The 19,669-nt window shown below is 38.5% G+C and overlaps 1 protein-coding gene across 1 annotated transcript in view; it reads left to right on the top strand.

Moving 5' to 3' along the window:
• Nucleotides 1–260: 260 nt before the first annotated feature.
• Nucleotides 261–19,669, top strand: part of FMNL1 (formin like 1) — a 102,306-nt gene continuing 82,897 nt past the window's right edge. The window contains exon 1 of the mRNA XM_081344415.1: nucleotides 261–897. Coding sequence (XP_081200541.1) covers nucleotides 742–897 — 156 coding nt within the window. The 5' untranslated portion in view covers nucleotides 261–741. The remainder of the gene's footprint in view (nucleotides 898–19,669) is intronic.

The raw sequence follows: 19,669 nt of genomic DNA, 5'->3' as shown, positions 1-19,669 counted from the left end.
GGACGAAGCCACCCAACGAGAGATTTAACGTTTTTCCCTGCGACCTCTATAGAAGAGGACCTGCAGCGCAGCGGTGTAGAAAAGTTGCCGCTAGCTTATTTTCGGTGCACGAATATTCCAAGCCAAACACCTGCATTGTGACTTCCTGTGCTCTCGCTTTCGATCCTTCCTCTTTTGGGGGTGGAGGCGAGGGGGAAGTTAAGCGGAGGAGCTCGTCACTTCTCGCCTTCTCAAGAGCCACCACGCGTTGTCTCTCTGCCGCTTGCAGCGGATCAGAGGATGCACCTTTTTCTGAAAAAAGTTCTGTTGCTACCTTCGCGTGGAAATTGAACCCATCAACTTGAATGTAGAAAAGCGCGAGGCAGAGCTCTCCTGCCTAGTGGTGGCCCCAAAGGAGCAGGGCTCAGCGGTCACCTCGTTGGGCGACGTTCCCTCTAGTCCACCACGGCCATTTCTCCTGTTTCCGGTAACTCCAAACGCCAGAGCAAAGTCATGGGCAACCGTCACGGCTCCCTGCCTTTGAAAATTTTTTAAACACGTGTAGGGAGCTTCTGGAACATCCCCCTCCCATCTTTTTCCCGCCTGTTTTTTTATTATTATTATTTTATTTTATGGGGGAGATTTTTCTTGTACGAGACTCTACCTCCCCTTGATCTGTTTTCTGCTTCAAGGGAAAATCGGGGGATTTTTCAACTCGCAGCCTTTTTTCCTGATTTTATTTTGTAATCTTAAAATCCGAGAATGGGCAATGCAGCCAGCAGCTTGGAAATGTCTCCAGCGAAGGAGATTAAAAGCCAACCGACTGCTTCTTCACCTTTACCCCCCAAACAGCCTGCAACCCCCAAACTACCTATGCCCAATGCTGAGGAATTGGAAGAACGATTCGGACATGTTCTGGTAAGTCTCTCGGAAGCCTTCCTCAACCTTTACCTCCTCCTCCCGGTTGCCAAAGCCATTCTTTAACTTCACCTTCCTTTCCCCTTCATCATTTTTGCTACCTTGTATTAGATTGGATAGGGGAGGGGGGTCTTTAACATCAAAGAGATATCAAGGGCAAGATAACCTAACAAGGGGAAGAGGTATTATGTGCAGAACAGAGAGGTTGTTGATGTGTAGAGTCTTTGAAGTGACCATAGCTGGTAATAAATAAATAAATAAACCTTTATTGTCAAAGTACAACATGTGTACATTGAGATTAGCTGAGCCTCCCCCCCCTGCTCTCTCCCCCCAACACACAGTGACAACAAACCCTCCATCCCACCACACCATGTGAACCAACTACACCACACACCGGCCTCCCAAGTCAATTCTGCATAAGATTATGTCCCATTTAAAAGCCTAACAGCCCATGAGATAATGTTTGAGACTTCTGTTGGTGGATTATGTTATCAGTAGTACTTCTTGTGCCACATTTCTCTCTTGATTAAAACGACATGAAATGCAGTTCTTGTGCTGAAAATCTGTAATGGGGATAAAATAAAGCAACAAGAACAGTATTCACAGACCCATAGTCCTAGCTAAGTTAGAGGGAGGGTGTGACCATGGATGGAGGAAAGAGAGTGAGATCAACTCCCAATTCATTTATCTGGAGAGGTATGTGCTCTTGTCTTGCCTCCAGTTCCAAATGGAGGTTAAATCTTCCTTAGCATTCTCAGAAATCTATTGTAAACCACAGATCAACTTCATAAAAAGTTAGCTCTCCTTTTCCTGTTTTCTTATTTGATGTTGGTAACAACAGCCAATTCCTCACTGCCCTTTTCCAATCTTGAGTGCCCAAATGAAGTAGGACTACATCACCCATTGCCACCCAGCTCTGGGAATAATGGGAATAATGTTCCCCCTGAAGGGGCTTACCCTGTCCAAATTCTACAGAGCAGTGCTTTATCACTGATGTCACAGCTTACAGCTATGTTCCTAAAGCATTCTTCTTGGTTCCTGCCTTCATCATGCTGGGGCTGAGATTTCAAGGTAATTGTAATCCCAACACAATGTGGGAAAAACTGGATTGAGACAGTCTGGCCATAGCTGATTTTTTTCTTCTTCTGGATTTGGTGGTTTTCAGAATCACCTTGGATTTTGTCTCTAGGGAGACAGCATTCTCAGCACTTAAGTTTAAATGTGACAAGATAAATCCTTAGCAAGCCACTTTAAAGACACAGAAAATAAACCTCTTTGAGAACCATGACTGAACTTTGTACTCCATAGCTTCATTAAAAAAAAATCAAATACTAATATACTCTTATCCTATTAGTTTGCTCCAAAGCTTTACAATAATCCAGGTGCCTGCCAGAAAAACAAAACAAAACATTGGTTTATTTTAAGTATCCTGAAAGGAATGATCAGCGCTCTAGTGTGGAAGATGGTAGCAGAACTATGTATGATGTACAGTTCTCTATTTGAAGCTGGAGTTGTGCCTTCAGATAGTTCCTGCTCTTTTGTGTGTGGCATTTTGTGTAAATTCATAGTTGTGGGTATTACCTTTTTGGGACCAGCTAGAAATGGTACTTGCTTTATTAAAATAAATAATTGAAATACTGTGCAAATTTGCTTGAATATTATTTTGACAATATTCAAAAGAAGATGCCTGAATTGGGAAAAAAAGACATCTGAAAAGCAGGAGATATGGGTATTGTCAGCAAAGAGCAGAGAGTTGAATGAACATTTATTCACTTGTAGATGTTTAGAAATGTGTGCTCATATATTGCTAAAAGCAGATTATTCTCCCTTATTTTTTTAATAATTCTTATAGAACCATAAATAAAAATGTCAATATTCATTTTTATATTCATAATTAGCAAAATCTTCTCATAAAACCAAGAGTACGAGTGTAAAATGGAGAAGGCATCACTAGTTCTAGGTTTGTGTATAATTGTATAAATTACTCTGCAACAATTAGGAATGCAACTTTCAACCTGTTTTCTATACATAGTGAGGAGTAGTACGAATCTCCTGATTTTAAAAAACTATTATCCAGGCTCTGGGAATGATCCAGCTTGTGGCTGAAATTGCTGCATAGCTTGATCTACCATGTTCATGTTTCTGGAATATGTTCCTTTAAAAACTGGACTTTGATTAAGCAAGGAAGCTTTGAAATTTGCAGTTCAGAGAGCCTCAACTTCCAGGCAAATAGGCAGAGAGGTTTCATGCAGAGGAAAGGATTGGTTGTAAATTATCCTTTTCTGAATGTTGCAAAACTGATTGTCAGAAGGTTGAAGAGGAAAAGAATAACACTTTTTTTCTGTAAAATAAATTGATTGTTGAGCCACTCAGCAAGTTAGCACAAATTGTGTAATTGTGACACAATTGCTCGGAAACAATCAGGTGTAGTAGATAGTTAAATTAAACTTTTCTGACCTAAGGTCACTCCACCTTTCCCAAAATACAAAAACTCGGATAATCAGCAGTCATAAGCCAAATCTGTTAACGGTTACATTTCTGCAGTGCTCCTCGTCACTGATCCATTACAACATTTTATACATAGAATAAAAAGTTTTCAGCTTCCCCTTTTTTGGCATGAATACCACAGCACTGCCACTGACAGCATGGGGGGGGGGGAAACAGACTGGGGCCATAGCTCTGTAGCTATGCTGATCCTTATATATGGTCTAACAATTCACATGTTTTTAGATGCCATGAAATAAAAGCAAAGCACTTTGCCCTTTACACCGTTCAGAAGCATATTTTTTTTCTGGGCAAAATTCTGTGTGATGAGTATGGAGTAACTTAATTTGCAGTCCTGCTTGCAATAGAGCAGCCTTCTGAATACAACACCCTGCAAATATGTTAGGATTACATCTTCCAGAATTTTCAGCTAACATGCTGATATGATTTCTGGGAGTTACAGTCCAATACTTCTGCAAGGCAAAAGGATAGAAATGATAAATTAGAGAATAGTATCTGTAGTTAAAACACAGGGGAAATTACTTTTAGCTACATAGGAATTTAATAATGTGATGTAATTGCTCCAGATACAGATATACCCAAGCACTGATAGTCAAACAACATGGTTAATAATAATTATTCTTTTCACATTCATTGCCAATCCAATCAATGATTTGCTATTGAACCTGTCAGCAACCTGCTTTTGAAATAGCAGTATCTTGGTCCACAACTATTTCTCAGAACAATATAGCCTTTGGGGAAACTAGTAGTTGACTTAATTGTAGAGGGTACTTTTGTAAGTGTTTGAAATTCATATTAAAATGCCTGTTTTCACACTGAAAAAGAATGCATGGTGTTACATTTTGTTTAAAAGCCTGGAATTCAGAAAAAAAATAGTTAAATGGGGCCTTGATAGGGTACTTCCACCAACAAAATAAATCTCCACCCATAAGATATTAGGGAAGAACAACAGGTGTGACATCTGTATAGCACTAAACAATTGAGTGATAATTACAGCACTGGGATAATAAGATAAACCTGATTACAAACCTGAGTCCTATTTAGAAAGCCCTCTCAGTTCATCTATTCTGATCATGTCAGGATAATGCAAAAAAGGACAGTAGGAAACCAAGTGATAGAAAAACTTTAGGGAAGTTAGATATGTTTGGAACAACTATCTGAATGGATGGTGTATGCAAACCAAACTATAAGTGTAATCCAAAGAACACTGGATCAGGCAATGGCCCATTTCCCAAAGTGACCAATTAGATAGGAATCACCCAAGAATGAGAGCAATCGCCTTTTCTTCTAGAAGTTGTTATTTAAAGATTCTCTGCTTATGTTCTTGGAAAAACCATATAGCTGTTCCCAGAATTTTAACACTGGCTAAAAGCTCCGGGGTTCAAATGTGATGCCCATGTTTCTTCTTCCTTCTATGGAGAATTAACAGTGATTGGAGGGACATGTAGCGGGGCTGAAGAACAATTGCCTGGGGATTTTAAATCCTAGTATATTACCCTCAATTAGTTTATAGTCTTGGTACTTGTGAATCTGTCTAGTTTGCTGTTAAGGACATCCAAGCCGGTAGCCATTATTATATGTTAAGTAAAGGAATTCCAAGTCAAAATATGTGTTTTGTGGTGAAATGCTAGTTTGACCTGCCATTCAAGTTCATTAAATGTTCCAATTCTAGTATTATGAGAGAGGAGGGGAAGATTCCATTTTCTTTATTCAATGTATAATTTTATGTACATTTATCATCTTTCCTGCTATTTACCCTCAAGGATCCATCATCTTCCAGCCGGGGTCATGGGATGCCTCCAGAAGCTGAGAAAACAGAACATTTCCTCTGTAGTTTCTGTCTAGTAGTAGGAATCAAAAGGGTTGAAGATGGAATTCCTTTGACTCTCATACAATGCTCTACTAGTAATAGTAACTCATTTCATAAGAAGCTCTCTAGACAAGAGAACTACTTGACAGAATTTTTGGAAGAGTTGTGTTGATAATTTACATAAGCACATTTTTCTTTTTTAAGACAAAAAAATACTTAATAAACAATATCATAGTAAATTAAGTGCAACAGGAGGCTTACTCTTTGTTCCAGGAATACATATACAAATTTGGATATTATAAACACATGAAATTGATTGCTCGCTCCACCGTTAAACTACACGACTCATTCCACTGGTCTGCAAAGTAATGTGTGAAGATCAATGTCACTGCTGTCATTTAGGATCAAAGGATCCTTTGCAGGTTTATGTGCTCTATTTGTATTAAAGGAAAAAAGTTTTTTAAAAAATCATTAATACATTTTTGTGACACTTTTTTTTAATTTCCGTTGCTGCAGAGATTTCTTCAACTAACCAGATAATGCAGGTTCGATGAGAACAGAATTGTCTAGAGATACTTTAGTGCATTAAGGGGGGAAAAAATCCAAGTATTGAGAGAATTGAAGCGTCCCCATTTCTCCTTGGTGTGTTTTCCTTATCCTATTTTACAGAATTGCATTTAGGGCTCTAAAGTTTTTTGGGTCTGATTCCAGAAAGATAGTTTGGAGCGTGCAGAAGTGTGAATTATAGCATTGGTCTCAAATTCATCAAAATATCTGTAACTTTTCTCAAAATATTGGACTGCCTTCTAAAACTGCCATGCAATCATTGGCAGACAAGTGCTACTATAGATAGTCCTTGACTTATGACCACAATTGAGCCCAAAATTTATGTTGCTAAGTGAGGCAGTTGTTAAGTAAATCACTGCAGTTGTTAAGTTAGCAACATGGTTGTTAAATGAATTTGGCTTCCCCATTGACTTTGCTTTTCAAAAGGAACTGTAACCATCAGAAATCTGAGTCAATTGCCAAGTCCAAATTTTAATCACATGACCATGGGGATGCTGCAATGGTCATAAGTGAAAAACGGTCATAAGTCACTTTTTTCAGTGCCATTGTAACTTTGAATAGTCACTAAATGAACTGTTGTAAATCAAGGACTACCTGTATTGCACTCACATATGCAATGAAATACCGTTTTGAAATTGAATTTAAAGAATTGTCAAGCATTAATAACATCAATGTATTTAATAATAAAAAGTTGATTATTTTCTTTGTCACATTTTCCTTCCTCTTTGTAATTGTATTTGCACCAAGGGAAGATTTATAGAGATAATAAGACTCTTGAACCTATTTCCTAGATGAATAGATACTCCATTAACACTGTGTACCTTCTGAAGCTCAAATAATAGATTCCCCCTATTGTAATCTGCTGGATAATAATCTGACCTATCAGGATTGTTATAAGATTCCAGTTTAAGTGAGGTGAACACTTGGAAATACTGTGCAAATATATATACGGTATGTAAAAATTCTTGTTGGCAAGAAAAAGAACTCACTTGAAATCTAAGGATGAACTTTTAGGGTATTTATCAGACATTTAGGAAAGGTTGCTTAACATTAGGCAGTAGTTTATTTTGGAGCGTGTCCTCCTTTATAATAATTTATTTTATCAGGTTAATATGCTGCTCCAATCAATACCATTTTTTAAGTGGCTTACATACCTAAATATATAATAAGATGTTATGGTTTGTTCCCTTGCAAGCATTACAGCTTCCTAGAATATAAATATATATTCCAGACACTCTGCCTCCCATTGACAGTCTACTGAAGTCCAGCATGAATCCTATCAGACTACATCAACTTCAATCAGACTTGTATTGAATAGGAACATCAGTATTTGTATTGGTGTTTAATACTCTTACAACATCATACCAGCTTACCTGAAGGTAAAAAAACACTGTTACCAGTGTATCTAGGTAAATGAATAAAGACTTGCCTGGATTAATAACACAGAGAGACAATACGTGGAAGATGCTGATTTGAAAGAGGCCTTTACTTTTCCTTTCTGGTTACTGGAATTCCCTTGCCACCTTAGTTATTGACGGAAACCTCCAGTTGCTATCTAGAGTGCTTAGAACAACTCTTCTCATCTTCAGAACATAACCCTCCTCATCTATGATGGGGTATTCTAGCCTATTTAGAAAGCATTAGTTGGAAAAGCCAGTGGTGAGCTCTGGGTAAACTGCTTCTGGCAAACTAAAGCAGTTACTGGTACAAAGATGGGAACTCTTGGACCTCATGTGACTCTGAAACCATTTTATATAAATTCTGTAGTACTCAGAATTTGCACTATTAACAGTTGTTAGCAAATTACCCAAAAATTGGAAGCAGGATTTCCTGTTGCTCCCCGTGGAAAATGAACTAAATAAAAATCTGCTAAACTTAGTTTATTTAAAACCAAAAAAAGTAACACCTCTTACTTGGAACAACGTTAACTAATTATTTTGGAAAAATTATTCCCACTGCTTAATTGCATATCATGTTTGGCATAGTGGCTGAGGCATCAGGCTAAAAACTGGAAGGTCCTGTGCTCTAGTCCTGCCTTGGACACCTAGCCAGCTGGATGACCGTTGGCCAGTCACGGTCTCTCAACCCTAGGAAGAAGGAAATGACAAACTACTTTTAACAAAACTTTGCCAAACATTTTAGGGACTGTCAGACACAATTGAATAGGGGAAAAAGAACACCACAGGAATATAAATACTATTATTGTTACTACTACTATTATTAATAATAATAAATATAATGTAATGTATAAATATAATGTATTCTGTATCCATCCTTATGATATAGTTGTATACCTGTTAATTCTGTAGAGCAGACATGTCAAACACAAGGCCCGGGGGCCAGATTCGGCCCATGAAGTGGTTTCATGTGGCCCGCAAAGCCATCCTGGAAACAGTGAGGGAACAGTCCCCACTGCCTTGGCCCTGGCCCAGAGACCCTCCTTCTGCCAGAGACCCTCAGATCTGTCCCGCTCCTGCCCAGGCCCCCATAGGCACCCTTGATGCGAACGATGTAAAGCTGGCCACGCCCACCCAGTAGGCCATACGCACTCTAGCCATGCCCACCCAGTAGGCCACACCCACCCTGGCCATACCCACCCGGCCCCTTGAGGGCAACTGCAATGCTGATGCGGCCCTCAATGAAATTGAGTTTGACACCCCTGCTGTAGAGCTAAAGTACAACTATCAGTTCTTCAACTACTAATGATTCTTTCTTTAGCCACATTGTTACTCAAGAGGAAGATTTGTCTTATTACTGCAAGACAAATCATAATTTATTAGAATTTGTATTTTTAATTATAATAGAAATAATGCTAATATTAATAATATCTCTTGTCAGTGGGAGGCAGAGAGTCATCCTGGTTTCTGAAAAGCTATGGAAAATAAATTTCAATAGTTGTAAAATGTTATTTTTTCTGAAAAACTAACATTTTAAAATGTAAGGTGAAATAACTTCAGTTTAGTGCTAAGAAAAAAAAGTATAGTTATGTGATAAGTCTCTAGAAAGCCTGTGTATCTGAGTGTAGTTACCAGTTATAAGGAAAGGTCAAGAATCTAGCGGCTATTAGAATTTTATTATTTATTTAATCCATTTATATGGCCACCCATTTCACAAATTGTGGCTCTGGGTGACTGATTAAACCAGAAAACAACTTAAAAACCAAAAACATGACACAGGCAAGACAAACCAAGATCATAATCCACGATTACAAAATGGGTTAATGCATTAGCTTTCCACCAGGTGGACCTTTGCCCCAACAGGTCATTAAAATGCATCTTTGAGACCAAGTAATCCTTTTCATTTTGGACAAACACTGGTCAGGAATTGCCCTTTGCATAAGAAAGCTGCAAAAGAACTCTGGCTTTCTGGAATATTTCTCTTTTGTCAGGTGCTCATAAAAAACATCCCATCTGTGGTTGCAGCTTCTCATCAAAATCCCTGGGGATTTCCCTATTATTTATTTTCTGAACTGCAAGTGAATTTTTCCCACCTTTTATTTCTCACGATTGAATGGAAATATGAGTTTATCAGGGGCAAAGCCCACGCTGCCTAGTCCTAGTCTATACAGCAGTAGCTTTTGCCTGCCTATCCTTGAAATTGCTTTGATTTTCCTGAGGTAACATCACACAGCTGCCTTGTCCTCCCTCCTCCCAGGAATCTGCCTCAGAAAAGAGGAGAAAAACTGTGTCTGAGAAAGAAGCCTGCTAGCCATAGATTCATAAAAGTGGAGAAGCTCTAACCTATTATCCAGGTAAAGTTTTGGCGTTATAAATCTCTCACCAAGCTTTATTTTTACACAAAAGTAAATCATACTGTTCAATGGAGCTTGTTCCTCCATAAACATTAGAGCTGAAATCCATTATTTATGTATTTTAAAAGGTTTCATCTTTAATTGAAAAGTTTACCTGCTGCCATTCAGCAAAGCTTCCAGGCCATTCCATAAAAACAAGGTAAAATTTATAAATAAAACATATTAATTTGAAGGAAAAATAGCCACAGTATGGTGTCCTTCAGATATGGGATTAGAGCTTCCAGTGGGATCCTGGCTGGGAATTCTAAGAGTTGCATTTCCAATACATTAGGGGGATGCCAAATTGGGGAAAGGGACAACCCATTGAAAATTTTAGGGAAGAAAAGAATCTTCCCTATGCCCAAAGATACTGATTAATTATGTATCGTCATGTTGTTGTCTTAGCAACCACATAGATTTTCTGCCTGCCAGTCTATTCCTAACTCTGTCTTCCAACAACCATCAATTGCCACTGTAACTGAGTCCATCCATTTTGCTGCTGGTTGTCCTCTCCTATTTCCTTCTACTTACAGAAGGAATTATAAGACTCCATTAAATTGAAGACACTTGTCTAAAGGCTTTGGCCTTTACATAATGCATCCCAAATAGAGCAATCTGAGCTTGGTCATTTGTGAAAACTCTGTGCCAAAGGATAGCAATAGTGTTAATAGGTAGGCCTCTCTGGAGGGAATTTGAGATGGTTTTTTCCTTCTCTGCTGTTTTACTTTGAGTGGTGAAAGTTGCCTGGAGGAAAGATCTCTCCTCACCTGTCTTTATTTATGAGTTAGGTGGTATGGGAGTACAGACAGTCCTCAACTTACACCCACAATTGAGCCCAAAATTTATGTTGCTAAGTGAGACATTTACTAAGTGAGTTTTATCCCACTTTATGACCTTTCTTGCCACAGTGGTTAAGTGAATCATTGTAGTTGTTAAGTTAGTAACATGTTATTAAGTGAATCTGGCTTCCCCATTGCTTGTCAGAAGATCACAAAAGCTGATCATATAACCCCAGGACACTGTAACCATCATAAATATGAAACAGCAATGGTCATAAGTGTAAAAAAAATGGTTATAAGTCACTTTTTTCAATTGCATTGTAACTTTGAGCAAAACAAACTGCCTTAAGTTGAGGATTACCTGTAAATGGTTTTTCAGTATCTGCATCCTACGCCATGTAGAATTTTAAAGGGACTTTGAACCAGTTTGGGAAATACACTTAACACGTTTAATATCTTTAGATATATTCTTATCTAATAGCTAAGGAACTGTATTTAGTATTACATTTTCTAAACAAAATCATCTCCTGATTGTATACATTATAGTAGTCAATCTTAACATTACTGCAATACTGTAGTCCACACATAAGTAGCCCAACTGGCAAGTCAAGTCACAACAGTTTGTTACAGATACTATTGGAATCTCTGGGGACAAGGTTGGATCCAGAATAATCTCAGCATGAAAAACTGATTCTTTGGAGACAGAGATGAGGAACTGATGACCACTGACATTTTGATGAAATTCTATCATTCTTCAGATTGACTGTTCTAATTGGGATTGTTGGGAACTGTACATATAGTACGTAAGAGCTGGAGGTCCTCAGATTCCCTATCCCTGAGAAGGCCATGTTGCCATTATAATCTGGAGCGGGTGGATCACTCACTCCCAGTTATTCAGCAAGAGGTGGAAGAGATTAAAACCTGCTTCTTCTCTTGACACATGAGCAGGATTTGAGTGTGCTACCAGTTCAAGTAGCTGATGAACAAACAGACTTATGCAACTGAGCAAAATCCCACAAAATTAGGAAAAAATAAAAAGAGCCCAGACTTCCCAGTGATTAAGAGATTCTTATTCATCTATCTTTGAGCCAGTTAACTGATTAAATGTATTTGTATGTTATCAAAAGTGGAAGACCACCGCCTTTTTATGATAAGGAAGTGTGAAGAAATGCACAGTTTAAGAGATGGGTGTTACCATCCATTAAAGAAAAGATATTTTATATTTTGCATTATATTCTCACAGCAACAATATATGAAAACCAATGTAGCTTTAAAAAGTTAAATATGCCTTTAATCCACAGTTCCTGATTTAAAGTTGGTGCTTTAATCATTTCAAGCCTTAGAAATAAAACAGCTCTCAAAACAAGAAGTTCATTAAACTAGGTCAAATTTTAAAGGTCCCTGCAGATTATATTTTTTTTAAAAACTAATACTAAAACACTCAAAATTAGCTGCACACACAAATAGGATAAACTGCTTTCTTGGATTCTGTTTATAGTTTCAAACCTGCACTGAGATGGCAAAGCCTTTTTTTTGTAATGATTAAATGATTGCATGTCATAAAGGAATACGGCAAACATAAGGACTGATTCAAAACATACAGCTTTTAGTAGGCAATCAGGAAAGGAAAAGAAAGGAAAAAGTTATTCTGGGTTTTCTTTTCTGTGCTAAGGAAAAGATACAGAAAGTCATGGAAAATATGGATGGACTACAAACGTGTCTTCTCTCCATCCCCAGATTAAAGCAGAAAGGTGCTACAGAATGAAGCACTTAAGGCAGGAGCCCCAGTGATGGAAGTGCTAATGTGCACAGGTCACGGATGCTCCCATAAATTGGTTGCCACAGTAGTTATGGCCACTCACAAGACGTTCATGTAAACAGGTAGTCCTTGACTTACAAACACATTTGTTTAGTGACGGTTCAAAATTACAGGAGCACTGGAAAAAGTGACTTGTGGCCATTGTTTATACAACCGTTCCAGCACCCCCATGATAACTGACCAAAATTCAGATGTTTGGCAACTGGCATGTATTTATACAGGTTTCAGTGCCCCAGGGTCATGTGATCACCTTTTACAACCTTCTGACAAGCAAAGTCAATGGGGGAAGCCAGCTGTGTTACTACGTAACAACTTCAGTGAATCACTTAACAACAGTGGTAAGAAAGGTCATACAGTGGAGCAAAACTCACTTAACAATTGTCTTGCTTACCAATGGAAAGTTTGGGCTCAGTTGTAGTCGTAGGTTGAGAATTATTTGTACCAGGAGGCAAGCAAAACACTGCAAGCTGCAGTCACAGTCTCATTTCTGAACTGCACCAGGGATCTGTTGAGGCTCAGAAGCATTGTTATGCATATAGGATACTCTTGAGGCTGATGCACTACAGCATATTCTGTCAATTAATCATTTTCTAATTACAAGAATCTTAATTTATTATAATTAATTATGCTTTTCCAACTATCACTTTGATGGCTTAAGTCCTATGGCCTCTGTCAGATCCTATGAAAGGGCAAGATATTAGGAACAAAATAAGTAAAGAATGACAGGAGGAATAACATAATTTCTTTCCTTATTGAGATCAGAGCCAGTATGAGTTGAAGCCACGAAACTGTTTAATCTGGGTCTCTAGTGGGAAGAGAGGTCCTGAAGAAGAGAAATAGGAAGGAGATGAAGAAGAGTGAAGTGAAAGAACAACATGTCAGCTTGAAGTAACTCTGTAGCTAGGGACACCTAATAAGTTTTCAAACTTCAGTTGCTGTTTTAACCCACATAATCTTCATGAACAGGAAGTGGATTTGTGCAAGACATTTCCGTCTTTTGAGAGCTCAGCTCTTGCAAAAGCACACGGCCCGTTTGTCAATAACTTTAAGGAAATGTGGTGAAGAGTAAACGGTTAAGATGAAACTGCCAAAGACAAAGGTAGTATGCTAGCAGCTGTTCAAAAATTGTAAAAGAACTGTGGAGGAATTTTATTCAATTTTTATAATCTAATTTTGTAGTTCAAATCTGTATATATAAGTAAAAGCTTTTTTTCCCCTTTTACTTGTGATGCCGATCCACTCTTTATATAACAACAGTAGCCTATGGGTAAGTCCCCAGGTGCAAAGATGCAACTCGGATTTAATAACATTGGTTAGAAATGTGAATGGATTCCCTTTAATAGCACTCTGTTGTCTTGAACTAGGGAAAAGATAGTTGCCAAGTATAATCTCTACAATGGCAAAGTTCCCATGGTCAACCCTTGCCATATCTGGAATAGAAAATTGGGGATCTAGAATAGAAAAAAAAATCATGAACTACTTGAAGAGATTCTGGCAATCAAAGTAGATAATGCAGGAATGAATAATCCAATGGTCTGATCAGTGGTGGAATTCAAATATGTGAACAACCGGTTGTCTATGTGGATGCCACTTCCAAATGTCCATTCTGGGCCTGGGCAACAAAAAATTAGCTACCGGTTCTGCCAAAGTGGTGCGAACTGGCTGAATCCCACCACTGGGTCTGATCTGACATTAAACATTTCAACTATGCAGGCTAATTTGCAATTTACTTACATTTACACGGAATGTTTGTATGCTATGCATATATCCACATATAACAGATCATTACTGCATCTAATGGTCAGTGCAGAAATCTTCTAGTGCTTTATGTAGCTATAAGCTGAGTTTTAAGCATTCGACGTCTTATGTGCTAAATCTGATTTCCGGGCTTTTAAAAACAAGTCTGTTAACCATATCCCATCTTTTTCATGAATAGAGAATTATGTGGAACTTTCCAGTTGGTTGGTTGGTTGGTTGGTTAAGAGCAATCATTTGGTGTTAACATCCACATAAATAGACTCTTTTTAGAATGATTTGTCTGGAACCTGGTTTTTCAGGTTTTCAAATAGTATAATCACTGCTACAATTGGGTTAATCAACCTTGTGGCTTTTCCTCTTTTTAAAATGGTATAGGGTCTCCTACTTGGGCAGGAGGTTGGACTAGATGATCTACAAGATCCCATACAACTCTGTTATTCTAATAAGAAAATTTCCTTCTGACGTTTCCAGATTATGATTCACCAGAGGAGTTGGGTCTTTGCGTAACATTTCTAAAATATAATAATTTGAAGTTAATCATTTATATTTGAGTGCGAATTCTAGATTGATTTGTTCTGTAATCCCATTTGTTTGTTTTCTTGGCTACCCATGGTATTCTCAGGAATCTATTCAACACTAAAGTTCAAAAGTAACAAAACTCTTCCTAATTTGCTTCTTCAAAGTCTAACTTACACTTCCATAGACTGTCAAATGAAAACCACTTCCTGCAATATTCTAATCCTTGTACATACAGATACCAATACGGCATCTGAATATCTGTTCCTCATCCTTCATTGCTCTTCTGCCAAATTCTAGGCTGCAGTGGGTTTCTTGATTGCTGGTTCCTTTATTGTTAATAATGAGCCTTAAAAATCAGAAGTTATCCATCACTTCAATAGCTTCATTGTCAATTCTGGTTGCCATGTCAGTTTGGTTTTATTTGTAGTTAAGCACAGTCCTGCTTTTTCATTATGCCCATTGACTTTTGTGATTGGAGAATATATATCACTTGCATTTTCAGCTAACGGAGCAGGAAATTTCCTTAATAGTTCTAAAAGCCAAGATATGAAGCAAAAAAAGGCTACTATTCTGCTCATTTACTTTAAGAAACTCTTTCCCATCACACACACACACACACACACACACACACAATGAAAGAAGGCACAGTGGAAGAAATTTTCTGATTTCCTTTTCACAGTAAGACAGTATTTTTTAACACAATTCCATGATGGGAAGTGATTGCTGCTCTGTGGGGGAAAAGAATCAGAATCTAATCATGTGTTTATTTTAAAACAAATAAACAAAACCAAAGAAAGACAATAATTTGTAATATTTCTAACTGTTGAACTTTTTAGTGGTATTTTTCTGACAGTGGAAACATAAAAATAATCCTGCCAATGCATGCAGGTAAACTCCACCATTATTATATACACATTGCAGGAGGATGAAAACTATCATGCTGACATAGCAAGATCACCCAGAGTTATTATGCCTGTTTTTCTGAGGAAGGGAATGAGACTTGTGAATGGGAACCCTTCAGTATAGTCCAATATTGTTGACTGTTCTTCAGGAGTTTTGTTTTGGGAGATTCAAGAGAATGCCCTGAAGATGCATTGTTGTTGTTGTTAGTTGCGAAGTCGTGTCCGACCCATTGCGACCCCATGGACAACGTTCCTCCAGGCCTTCCTGTCCTCTACCATCTTCTGGAGTCCATTTAAGCTCACACCTACTGCTTCAGTGACTCCATCCAGCCACCTCATTCTCTGTCGTCCCCTTCTTCTCTTGCCCTCAATCTTTCCCAGCATTAGGCCTTTCTCCAGTGAGTCCTTCCTTCTCATTAAGTGGCCAAAGTATTTGAGTTTTAGTTTCAGGATCTGGCCTTCTAAAGAGCAGTCAGGGTTGATCTCCTCTAGGACTGACTGGTTTGATCACCTTACAGTCCAAGGGACTCACAGGAGTCTTCTCCAGCACCATAGTTAAAAGGCCTCAACTCTTTGGCCCTCAGCCTTTCTTATGGTCCATCTTTCACAGCCATACATTGCAGCTGGGAAGACCATAGCCTTGACTATACACACTTTTGTTGGCAGGGTGATGTCTCTGCTTTTTAGTGTGCTGTCTAGATTTGCCATGGCTTTCTTCCCCAGGAGCAAGCGTCTTTTAATTTCTTGGCTGCAGTCCCCATCGGTGGTAATCTTGGAACCCAGGAAAATAAAATCTGTCACTACCTCCATTTCTTCCCCATCTATTTGCCAGGAATTGAGAGGGCCGGATGCCATGATCTTGGTTTTCTTAATGTTGAATTTCAAGCCAACTTTTGCACTCTCCTTCTTCACCCGCAACAAGAGGCTCTTTAGTTCCTCTTCACTTTCTGCCATTAGAGTGATATCATCTGCATATCTTAAGTTGTTGATAATTCTCCCGGCAATCTTAATTCCAACTTTTGATTCATCTAGCTCTGCCTTTCTCATGATGTGCTCTGCATATAAGTTAAATAGGCAGGGCGACAGTATACATCCTTGCCAGACTCCTTTCCAAATTTTGAACCAATCAGGGGTTCTGTGTCCAGTTCTCACTGTTGCTTCTTGACCCGCATATAGGTTTCTCAAGAGACAAATAAGATGGTCTGGTACTCCCAACTCTTTAAGAACTTGCCACAGTTTGTTGTGATCCACACAATCAAAGGCTTTAGCATAGTCAATGAAGCAGAAGTAGATGTTTTTCTGGAACTCTCTAGCTTTCTCCATGATCCAGCGTATGGGGTGGGGTGGGGGGTGTTTGGTTTTTATTCACCCCTTCGGCTGGGTGGTTGCAGCAGGTTTCTTCACATGACCCTGGGACATTGTGACCATCATAAATATGAATCAGTTGCCAAGCATCTGAATGTAAATCACAAGACCCTGGAGATGCTGCAACATTCCAGCTGATTGGCGCTTCTTCTTGGCTCAGAAGCACCAAGATCGCGCTGATCCTGGTGCTTCTGCTGAGCCCTGACAGCCCCAAAGAAGCACTGATCCTGGCATTTCCTCTGAGCCCTGACTGCCCTGCAGCTCCAGCCATCTCTCGCTCAGGTTTGTGCGGTGCGGCCACTGGTTCAGCTCACTGCCCTCCCCCGCTACCACTTTTCTAGGATGGTCGCATACCACCTGCCAGGTGCCAATGTACCACAGGTGGTACCCGTACTAGTGGTTGAAAAGCCCTGTTTTACAGAAATAAATATTACCCTGGTACATTGGAAAGCATTACCTTGGAAAGGGCAACAAATTGAGTTCCTATATAAGTAAAACAAAGTGGGAGCAATAGTGATCTGAGTTGCCTATCTCTTAAAATCTGGCAGACTAACAATAATAAAAATGGGGAAAAAAAGAATTATAAGTAACAATCATTAAAACAATGATTCTTTGCTTACTGGCAAAGCGGCAATAAAGTCTGAACTCCATTAAGATCTACTGAGAAGGCCTTCCTCGTATTGCTGATTTTATGGCAAGATAAAAAGAAGGCTGTTTCCTCAAGTTTCCTAAAAACCAGATAGACTTCTATAGGACAACGTACTCTTCAGATAAGCTAAGCCCAAGCAGCAGAATGAACACCTCAAACATGCTAGAAACAAATGTGTAATTATTGGATTTGTTTAAATGAGGGAGTCACACAAGTCTCATATTCAGACCATTCATATTATTCTGGATCAGCAAAGTTTGCACACTAAGCGGCTCCATATAGAAAATGCCCTAAAATGTCCAGATGGGAATTCATCTAAACATACATCATATATGTGAAATCTTTAAGAACAGATTCAATCAGAAATAGACCTGTGGACCTGGTAGATCTAACAACTAGGTACCTGCCTACTAATCTGTCAAGATACACATGACCTTATACCAGGTATTATCTTTTGTTTCCAGGCCTAGCTCTTGTTCTTAGCTTGTATACCTGTTGAATGGAGCATACTTAGGGATAGCATCTAGTACAGAAGCAAGTAGGCAGTCCATAACAGGATGACTTTGTATGCATAACATGTTAGGGGAAGGGCCACAGGCTGCACCTCTGTCTCATTTGAATTAAGATTTGGTTTATGGTCCATTAACAATACTTACCTTTCTAACTTCAACTGAAACGAAGTTGGAAAGATCCCAACTATACAGTATAGTAGTAGAGTAGAGTATAACAATATATGCTATAAAATATATAAACTGGTAGCAATATACATAACAGGACAGGACAGTATAGTGTAGGTAATAGTAATGTTTTTAGGTGTAGTATAGTACAGTATAGTATAGTAATAGTAATACTTATGTGTAGTATAGTATAACCATTTCTCTAAGTTCTTATCTTGCTTGATATATACAATCAGTAGATTTATTTGTCCAAATTGTACAGTTCATCAGATACAGCAGAAATTGTATATCTTTTCTTTAATGTTGCTGTTAGTTAAAATTATTATTAAACATGCAATTAGGCATAAATTTTGTAGTTTCAGAAGCAAAAAATGCCGAAAGTAGTAAGTTAACTGCTGAATAAAATGGGTGATTAACAGGTGAAAGTAAAGCATATCCAAGCTTTAGCTAATATCACCTATTTCTTCCTATGTAAAACCATTCTTACAGGAGTCACTTCCACAGTATTTTCTCTGGAAAGATTTTCAAGATGTTTCCTATCAACAATTACTTAGCCTGGGATATTATGAAGTAGGTGCTTGCCTATTTGAATTCTAATGTCCTAGAGCACCATAGCTTGTTAATTTTCTATTACAGGTAGTTCTCAACTTACAGCTGTTATTGAGCCTAGAATAAGTTGTTGCAGTTGTACATCGAGGAATCCATGTGACTGGGTGTACTTTTCCAGCCTTTTTCAAGGTTAAGTGAGCATCACTATTGTTAAGTGAACTGATTCATGTGAATGCGTGTTTTTTGGTGGAAACTGGCAAAAACATCATGAATCACAGACATGTGACCATCGAACACCCCAACGAGTTGTAAAGCTGATTTATTTGACATGCAGTCACATGACTGTGAGGGGGAGGCAGCATGACCATTTAAAGCAGCCAGGGATATTTATGGCTCCTAAAGCACCTCTTCCATGGCTGCCCTGTTTGAAAGCTTTGTAAAATAATTGATTGTTAAGTAAAGATTACCAGTACTTTGTCAATTTTGTGGTCCCAACAGTTCTTGCCTGCAGGAAAATGCAGATATTCCAATGTATCATTGTTGATACTTTGACCTACTATTGTTTTGCAGTCATTTTGTGCAATTTTCTTGCAGCAGCTAACTAGGTGATACTATTTCTTCAGCTTCTTTGAAAAAGCAGTGTTTGATGTCTGTTGCCACCTTCTCAATTCTGGCGTTATATGCATTTGTTCTTAAGGGTTGGCCTTGTGCAGCCAGAATTTAGCCCCTCTGTCTCTTTCTTTGCTTTCCCTGTTATTGCTGCTGTTGTTGTTATATAAGATTTAATCTTCAATTCTTTTCAGTCTGAGACTGGTAAAATATTACAGTTCAAGTCCTAACTAAGGACCTAAGAGCTGTTAAGGTAACATTAGAATATATAGGCAGTTCTGAGTAAGGTGGGTTTTTTTTTGTAAAGTCACAATATTCAGGTCTAATAAGTTCAAACTTTCCTCTAGGGAGCCTTTTAGTTATTGCTCCAAGGACTCCTATCACTATTGGTACAACCATTGATTTTTTCCTCCACAATCGCTCAACTTCAATTTGCAGATAGCAGTATTTTGCTTTGGTTTGTTTTTTTTTTTT

The sequence above is a fragment of the Vipera berus genome (genome assembly GCF_964194415.1).
Source record: "Vipera berus genome assembly, chromosome: Z".
Lineage (NCBI taxonomy): Eukaryota > Metazoa > Chordata > Lepidosauria > Squamata > Viperidae > Vipera > Vipera berus.
This window is presented reverse-complemented; position numbering and strand designations above follow the sequence as displayed.